The sequence below is a fragment of the Cupressus sempervirens genome, chromosome 3 (genome assembly GCF_028749045.1).
Source record: "Cupressus sempervirens isolate cs-2001-9-10 chromosome 3, ASM2874904v1, whole genome shotgun sequence".
Classification (NCBI taxonomy): Eukaryota; Viridiplantae; Streptophyta; class Pinopsida; order Cupressales; family Cupressaceae; genus Cupressus; species Cupressus sempervirens.
The window spans coordinates 155,563,373-155,572,495 of NC_143120.1; the positions used below are offsets into that span (position 1 = coordinate 155,563,373).

General features: G+C 31.6%; 1 protein-coding gene across 1 annotated transcript; it reads left to right on the plus strand.

Moving 5' to 3' along the window:
• Positions 1–8,384: 8,384 nt before the first annotated feature.
• On the plus strand, positions 8,385–8,759 carry LOC149565230 (glutaredoxin-C1-like). Its single transcript, XM_089816283.1, has one exon. It carries the CDS (start codon positions 8,385–8,387, stop codon positions 8,757–8,759), a length of 375 nt encoding a protein of 124 aa, XP_089672409.1.
• The last annotated feature ends 364 nt before the right edge of the window (positions 8,760–9,123 follow it).

Below are 9,123 nucleotides of genomic sequence, written 5' to 3' on the forward strand. Positions count from 1 at the left end.
CTCCACGTACCCTAGCATATACCTCATCATTTGCACCAATATGTAAAAAGTTCCTAGGATTGTTCAAATTTAAAATTTCTAACCACTTTGCAAACTTTGTTTCATCTAATGGTATTAATCGGTATAGAGTATCTAGGCTACTACATGTCATTTTACGTAGCTTATTATATTCTACAATGTACATAACTCTTTGTTGAATCTTTTTTATAATATTTCTCATGTCCTATAGCATGGGGAGAATAGTTGCTAAAGTTAAGAGTACCTTAACATTAGTTAGGATTAAATATAGCTAAGGTAATCTATCTCGCAGAGAGTGGATTAGTCCAAGCAATGACGGGTATTTAGACATTACTCAATGCATCGGTCCATCCAAAGAGATCCATCTGGTATCATTGTCTTTAAGAAGCTCCCTCCCATCAGTAAGTCCTTCAGCAAAGTGTTGAAATTTCCAGACTTGTTTTGGACTTTGACAAAAGTATTGGTAAATCTCTTTGATTAGAGATTCCACTTTACTTACACAACCAAAATTGCTAACAATTCTAAAAGCTAGGTTCATTTGATGGGCCATGCAATGAATGGGAATAGCGTAGGGTGCCAAATCATTCGTGATCTTTTTGCAAAGACCGCCTTTATGACCTTGCATAATCGAAGCTCCATTCGCTCCAACACACACCAACTTTTTGGCAATCTCCATGCTATCCAAACCTCTAGATTCAATTAGAGTAGTCTTTAATAATTCATATAAATTTTTAGCTATCGCACTACAATTCAATTTAGCAACAGATAGTAGAAATGGTTGACGACAAAGATTGTTTACAATATAAACATGCATGCACACCCAAGAAGTATTATCAATTGTTGTAACTTCATCTAGAGACAATGCAATGAAATTAGAGTCTTTAATTTTGTCCTTCATATCTTCTTTTTCAACCTGTGCAAGACATGTAGCCCATTCCCACCCGTTGTTTACTGACCAGTGACCGTTCTAATAGTTTCAAGTTTTCAAAAAGCGTAATAAGGTAGGAATTGAAGGGTAGTCTGTTATAGGATGTCCTCTACTCAATATATAAAACACCACACTTAATTGAACTACTTTTTTGATATTTTTCACTTCTGTTGTTTCCCAATGAAATCTTCAATGGAACCTTTTACTACAGAATGCTTCTCTCATAATTGCTAGTGTAACTCGTATATTTTGGCATTCCTAATATGCAGACAGTTCTCCTTTTGTTTCGACGTTAGCATAGATTTTTCAACTCCATCTATAGTTTCCATCTTGTAAACTTTACTGACATGCTTTTCTATAGTATCAATTTTAAGCTGCAACCTCTTCTCCTTCTTTGTTATCTCTATGCAAATCTTACATTTGCATTTGGCAGGAGGCTCACGATCAATTGGATTGGGCATTGGTTCAATGAACCAGTATTTTTCCACCCATTCTAACTGAAAATTCCTTTTGGATAGATCCCAACGAGATTGATCTTTCGTCGATTCCAATTTTCTTTTCCCCTTTTGTGCATGAACACAATTTATGGAATCAGTTTTGGTTTTCTCACCCGACTAGTCCGGGAGCGACTCCAACTCTATAATCTTAGTTTGTGACTCCCTACTCAGGGGAAGTGCCTCCAAATCTTGTTCAAGTTTTTCCTCGAATGAGATATCAGGTTCACCAACTTGAACTTCAATACGGTCTGAGGGTCCAATTTGTGATGAATCTCCTTTTTCAATAACCAATGGAGATCTAACTTGTGAATCTTTTAGGTTGCCAACATTTCCACCACCAAAATATGCCGCTATGGTTCTGCATTTTGGTAATGGTGGCCTCTCTTGGCTTTCAAGGATCCTATTGGAACCCCTGTTACCCCTCTTGTTTGACATGAAAAATTGATAAAGGCTACAAAAAAATATCAACTTAGTTGTTGAACAAAAGACTCAACAACTTAGACTACATATAATAATAATAATATGATTCATTGTCAAAAAAAGGGTACTACTACTATGATACTATAGTCTATGGTACTACCCAATATAATTCACAAACCTATAGGTTGTCTTAGCATGTGAGATGTCTAGTCACCAGCAGACACTGGACAGTAAAACTAAAAAAATAACCAGTATCACTGTACCAGTGGTCGAGTACCACTATTGACATAAAAAATAAATTAAAAATCACTTGCCTTTTACAAAAACCAAGGTCCACAAGTCAATGGCCAATGCACTCAGCACTCTGAAAGTTTGGCAACAATAAGAAATGCCAGTCTCCAGACTAGAAAATAGCAAATTGTGTAGAATAATAATATCTTATAGTCCAATCTAGGTTGGTGAATTAGGCGGGATTAACAAGCGGGAATGTCAAATGCAAGTGAAATGCACCTTCTTATGCAAGCCCACAGTAGGAAATAGTTGGCTAAATGGGGCTGGTGATTGACACACGTCAGTAAAATGGTTGGCGACACCCAACTCAAGGGTAAATTATTTGGTTGTAGTAATGGCAAAAGAACGTGGGCCAATAAAAAATAACATGTAAAGGCTGGCGATATGTTTAAAATAAATGTATCCAAAATGTATATTGCATTGGTGATTGGACCAATATTTTTGACCAATCATGTGATAACTAATGGGTGACTACCCTGGGTGTTGGACCCAAATCCAATAAATATCCGATGACGCAGTTGACTTGTGTTGCATGCACTATTCGCCAAATGATGATTGACTTGTCAGACGGGATCACCAAAAGGAAAAGATTTGCCACTAAAGTAATCTCTAGTCCTTGAATCTTATAGTCATAGAGGTTCAACATATCACACCTGTTGAGGTATAGAATAGTTACACGTTAATGAACTTGTATAAAACCCTACATCAAAAATAATGTTCTAGAATATAGTCAATGGGCTCTTTGTCTACTAATGAAGTTTAATGGTATTCCAAAACTTTGAACTCTTAAGAGATTTTAGCCTATAGACTACTGCTCTAATATCATATTTACAAATAAAAACGTAAAATTAATTTAAATAATTATTGTACAATTAGTGAATTAGTTTTGCATTAATCAACCAACCATAAGTAACTAGTTTTTTGTCAATTGAATATTTCTTAAATTTATATATTTATTTATTAATTGAGTATGTAATATTAACTAATTCTCTTAATTATGATTTGTTGGCTTGATTTGGTGTTAAAAACCTCTTTTTTTAAGGCTACAACAATTTTTATTTCAAGACTACAATTTAATCTTCATTTCTACAAATGATTTATAAATTTAGTAGTGATTACTTTTACCTTTTAAACAAAAAAATCTTACATCATATTATATGTTTGTTCGTTGTCTAAAATAGATAATATAATTTATCTTTTAGACTAATATATAACTAACAACCTTTTATAAATAATTAATTTCCACTATATTCTTCAAAATTACATAGATTACATAATGCATTACAATTTTCCTTCAGTTTCCAACAAATCTTTTTTTAATAGAACTTGATTCCCAATTTATTAATGCTTCATATTCTATTAAATAAAATAATCCACATGTCGTACATTACATTTATCTTTAATATTATGCTATATAAAGTGCATGGTAATTTTTTTTAAAGAAAAGAAATATATTTATTTCACAAGGAAAATAAAGGGCTTTATAATAAATTATCTTCCACATCATGGCACTTTTCCATATTTTATATTAACGCTTTCTTACCATTTAGCATTAAATACATGGACTTGGTGAAATAAGTATTGTCGCCATGTTAAATTGAGCGTGAGAACGTGTACTAAAATATGATATTGGAGATTTATGATTGAATGGCCGTTATTGGAAAGAAACGTAAGGTTCACTATATTTTCCTTGGTCAATGAGGCTACAAACCAAGCACAAACAAATGAATATGGAAAGAGAGATATAGTATGTTTTTAAAAAAAAAAATTTAAAACCTTTCTATTTTGTTTAAGGAAATATAAGAGGATTGAAGGCATATGCATGGAATTTTTTGTATGCTAAAATGTGGTCATTTTTCCTTATATGGGTATAATGTAGCTAGAGTTGTGATAGGTCTTATCAATGTATCAAGTATGTGAACACTGTTAATTTCATTTTTTATCTTATTTATGATCTTATTTCAAAAATTTATTCTTTTATATTTTCTACATTCTCCTAATTCTTTATATTCATTTTTTCAAAAAAAACATCTTGTATTTTTATTAATTATTTTTAATAGATTATAATTGCAATTCATTGTATCTATATATGTTGAAAGACATTCTTTAAAAATAATCTAGTTTCATCATTTTCTAAGGTGCAATAGACATCTCTATAAGAATATCTTATTACTCTATATATACTCACTCAATTATTTTACATATGTGTATATGTTATTTACAAATGCATCAATATAGTTAGTGTATAATTTACATCTTTCAATATAATAAAGTCTTATTTATATCTTGTAATTTATATCTATATGATAATCAAAATTTTAATGAAATATTATTTAATAAAATTTTAATGAAATATTATTTAATGAAATTTCAAATTTCAATTAAAATTATTAAAATTATATTACAAAAAATATTAGTTAGTATATTTACGCTTATATGCCATAATTCATTTCTTTCAATACTCCTATTTATAATAGATAAGATTCTACCATAGTTGCATTTATATTGGTATAATATTTTATATACTTTTTCTTAATTCCAATTAAAAATGGAGACCTTTTAACAATTGTCATAGTACTAAATCATCTTACCAAAGAGGGACTTAATTTTTGTAATATCAAATAATATTTAGTACTATTATTAGTATTCTAATGGCTAAAGTGACGCTCTCAATTAAAATTTTATGATTCAAAGATAAATTAATTTTAATTATATAATTTTTTATTTTAGAATAATTTTAGTATTATATCTAAAAAATTATTTAAACAAAATAGTTTTAAATTCAATATTAGTGTGATATTCATTAGGATTGGTTTCATGGATATGATTGTTTATTTCATTTGTGTAAGGTGTCGTCTACACCTTCATCCTATATTAACTTGTCTCTCGTCCTCATATGTCTTTCAAAGATGGGACGTGTCTTTTATTATGACAAGATTTGGTTATACATGATGGATGTGCATATTAGTGTCATATTCATTAGGATTGGTCTATTGGTTTGTCTCATGTTGGAGGTAGGTTATGGACCATTCTTAAATTTGGCTCCAAGTAGTAAATTATTTGTCATATGTTTGACTCAAAAACCACATAGTTGAATCCTAGAAGCAATAATATTTGTTGTAATCATCAAATGTTGTCCAAGTTGATCAACACTAATTCAATTGCCTCTAGTACTCTTGATAATCACAAAAGGATGAACACTTCTTGCTACCTCTTCTCCTCATTTGGAATTGTTTGTGTTACTGATACTTTGTAATCTTGAGGTAAAAATTTGGATTTTGGGAGGGATGTTATATTTGGTTCATGTATATTAGGACTCCAATTTGGAATTTTCACATCTGTATTGTATTAGGTGATAGTTAATTGTCACAATACTTGAGCTATAATCATAAGTTTTCTTCACTTGATTCTTTCCTAATGATATTCCCTCTCAACCAAAGTTAATGTATTCTCTACTTTTGTATTAATAAAAATGAGTATACGTTTATGTGAAAAATAAATAAATAATTTTCAAATTTTCACTAAAAAACTTATAAACTATGTTTTAAAAAATAACTCATTTAAATATTTTTTTAAATTAATATTTATTTTTTGAATTAGATGGTATGAACTTTCTACATAATTTTTTTTTATCATCAAATTGTTCTTTTTTTCATGAGAAATTTCATATTAGACTAGTAATTCATTTACTTTTATAGCTACACTATGTACACTAATATTTCATAACGTTTACCTACTTTAAAAATCACTATAAATATCTATTTTAATGGCATGATTTTCACTTCAAATTCTTTAATCCTTTATAATAATAAAATATCATCGATCATTCCTCTTATATACTCTCTCATTATAGAGTTGTGGCTATATTTAATGACAAGTTTTTCAATTCAAATTCTTTAATTCTTTATAATAATAAAAATATCATTAATCATTCCTTTTATCTACTCTCTCATAATAGAGCCGTGGCTATCTTTAATGGCATTTTTTTCACTTCAAATTCTTTAATCCTTTATAATAATAAAATATCATTGATCATTCCTCTTATCTACTCTCTCATAATAGAGTTATGGCTATCTTTAATGACATGTTTTTCATTTCAAATTCTTTAATCCTTTATAATAATAAAAATATCATTGATCATTCTTCTTATCTACTTTTTCATAATAGAGTTTGGCTATCCGTTTTAAAAATCTTTTCATATTTTTAAATTAAATAAAAATTCACAAAATTATTGTAATATGATTTTTTAATTCAATTAGTAAATAATAACAAATGATAAACTCCCACATACTCATATAATAGATCATAGAATTTGATAAAAAATGAAAACAAAGACTACTCAAACTGCATTTTTTTTTAATCAATGGAAACACATAATTGTTTTTCAAACTTCCCTTATATATATATAATGTTTCAGTATAGTGTTTAACCACTTCTCTTTTATGAGGCCAAAAATTAGGGATAACTTTAAGAAACCCTTCCTAAGAAAAATATGTAAAATGCTGGTGAATTTAACATTAAATATGCAGGAAAAATTTCTAATCGAGGGTGATTTTTTCATTCAAGGCAAGGGAGAATTATTTTCTATTGGCGAAATTTTCCTTTTGGTATCAAAATTTAATAACAACTGTGGCAAATTTTTTTTAAAAAATTAGTATGCAAATAAATGTAGGCGATTTATTTTGTCATTCATAAAAAAATTGGTAATGTAAGAGGCGAATTAATTATTTCATATAACACAAAATATTAATATAGTTGGATAATATGTCATTTTCCAAAAGGAGATTATTTAATTTTTTGGTGAATTTATAGAGCCACAAGTGGTCCATGGCCCACATGCCAAGTGTACACTGTACTATGTACTTGTAGTATGCCAATCCATTAAGATTCAATTTAAAATGTGCCCTTTTTATTGCCAACTTGGTCATCATCACGTTTAATGTTGTCATTTTTATGGTGAAAGGAATTGATTTGGATAGTTGATTTAATATAGATCTTTCGGGTCTAATTTTAAACAACATACCATAAAGTCTAAATCTTCCTAGAATTAGGACACATGTCCCAAAGAAAAAAACATAAAGTAGTTGGCTAAACGGGGATAGTTGGAGATGCATCGGTAAAATAGTAGGCGATGCTCAACTCGAGGGAAAATATTATTTTATTTTAAGGGCGAAATAACATTGTCCAATAAGAAAACATTAGGGAAATAGTGGCGAAAATTTTAAAATAATTGTGTTATAAATGTAGATTACATTTGCGATTGGACTGGGATTTGGACCAATTATGTGTAAACTAATGAGTGGATTAGCCTTGGATTTTGACCCAAATTATTTAATATCTTGGCGACATGGTTGACCCCATATGTAGGTTTTATTTGCCAAATTACGATTTCTCTAAGAGACAGAATAGCCAATTGGCGAAGATTCGCCACTAAAAAAATCACTGCCGAAAAGGTTTAGCTAAACTAAAACATATTTACTAACATAATTAGTAAATATTAACAAATGGTAGACTCCCACATACTCATAGAATAGATCATAGAATTTGATAAAAAAATGAAGACCACAAACTATTCAAAACACATTTTTTTTTTTATCACTAGAAACACTTAATTATTTTTCAAGCTTCCCTTATATATATTATGTTTTAGTGTAGCGTTTAGCCACTTCCCTTTTATGAGGCTGAAAATGTTTAGCTAAATTGAAACACATCTATTAATTTAATTAGTAAATAATAACAAATGATAGACTCCCACATACTCATATGTTAGATCATAGAATTTGATAAACAATGAAAACTACAGGCATATTTTTTTTTTCACTGGGAACATATTTTTTAAACTTTCCTTATATATATATATATATTACCATGTAGTATATTGTTTACTTAGCTGGAGAACACTTGGTTTTTTTTCAAAACATTTTAGTCTAGGATTTAGGCAGTGACCATCACACCGAAGCAGAAGCGCATGACGCTGGTAACTTTAACGCGGTGAAAAGACGTGATATAATCATATTATCATCAATATAATTAATATGAGAAGGTGGTCGGTCCTCGCGAGAAGCGCAGCGCTACACGACAAATCTCGGCGTGTATATATATATTCGGCCCTCCTCATCTCCACAGCCATCATTATTCCACTCTCTCTCTCGTGCGCCGTTCCTCCTCTCTCTCGCCTCTGCCAACCTATTCACTTCACTTCACTCCCCTGACCCTCTCGCAGAGAAGAAATGGAGCAGCTGTACAATGCAGGCAATGCAGCTTATAATGAGGAGGGAGGGCGTTGGGCGCTGCAGAGAGTGGAACACCTGGCCTCCGAGAGCGCGGTCACAATGTTCAGCGTGAGCTCCTGCTGCATGTGCCACGTGGCCAAGCGGCTCCTCTTGGAGCTCGGCGTCAATCCCGCTGTGTACGAGCTGGACCAGCACAATGGGGGCGAGCAGATTGAAAAGGCTCTCCTCACACTGCTCGGCTCTGCCCAATCCAGCGTGCCCGCTGTTTTCATTGGCGGCAAGCTCGTGGGAGGCTTGGAGCAGCTCATGACGTCTCACATCAACGGCTCTCTCGTGCCTCTCTTGAAAGAAGCCGGTGCATTGTGGCTCTGAACTTTCAACAACAACAACCCTTTCTACTGCCTCTCTTTCATCTTTATAACGTGTTTTTAATGTCAACTGTAACGGTTTTGCGATTTCTTTGGCGGATGCGGTTGCGTGTGTGATTTTCTTCTCCCTTTTTTTGCTTGTTTTGACTAACACTCGACTCGACATCTTCGTCCATGCTTCGCAGCTTTCTTTTGTCGGCGCTGTGGCAGCTTTATAACGAGCTTCGCCACTTTTTAGTTATCAGCGCCGCTTGATAGCCGAGTTCGAACCCGCGACGTCTCGTTTGATATGTAAAGAAAGGAACATTTTCATGGCATTCAATATATTGAGGATATTTGATGTTAGGCGGCTGTGGAAAGTGAATGGA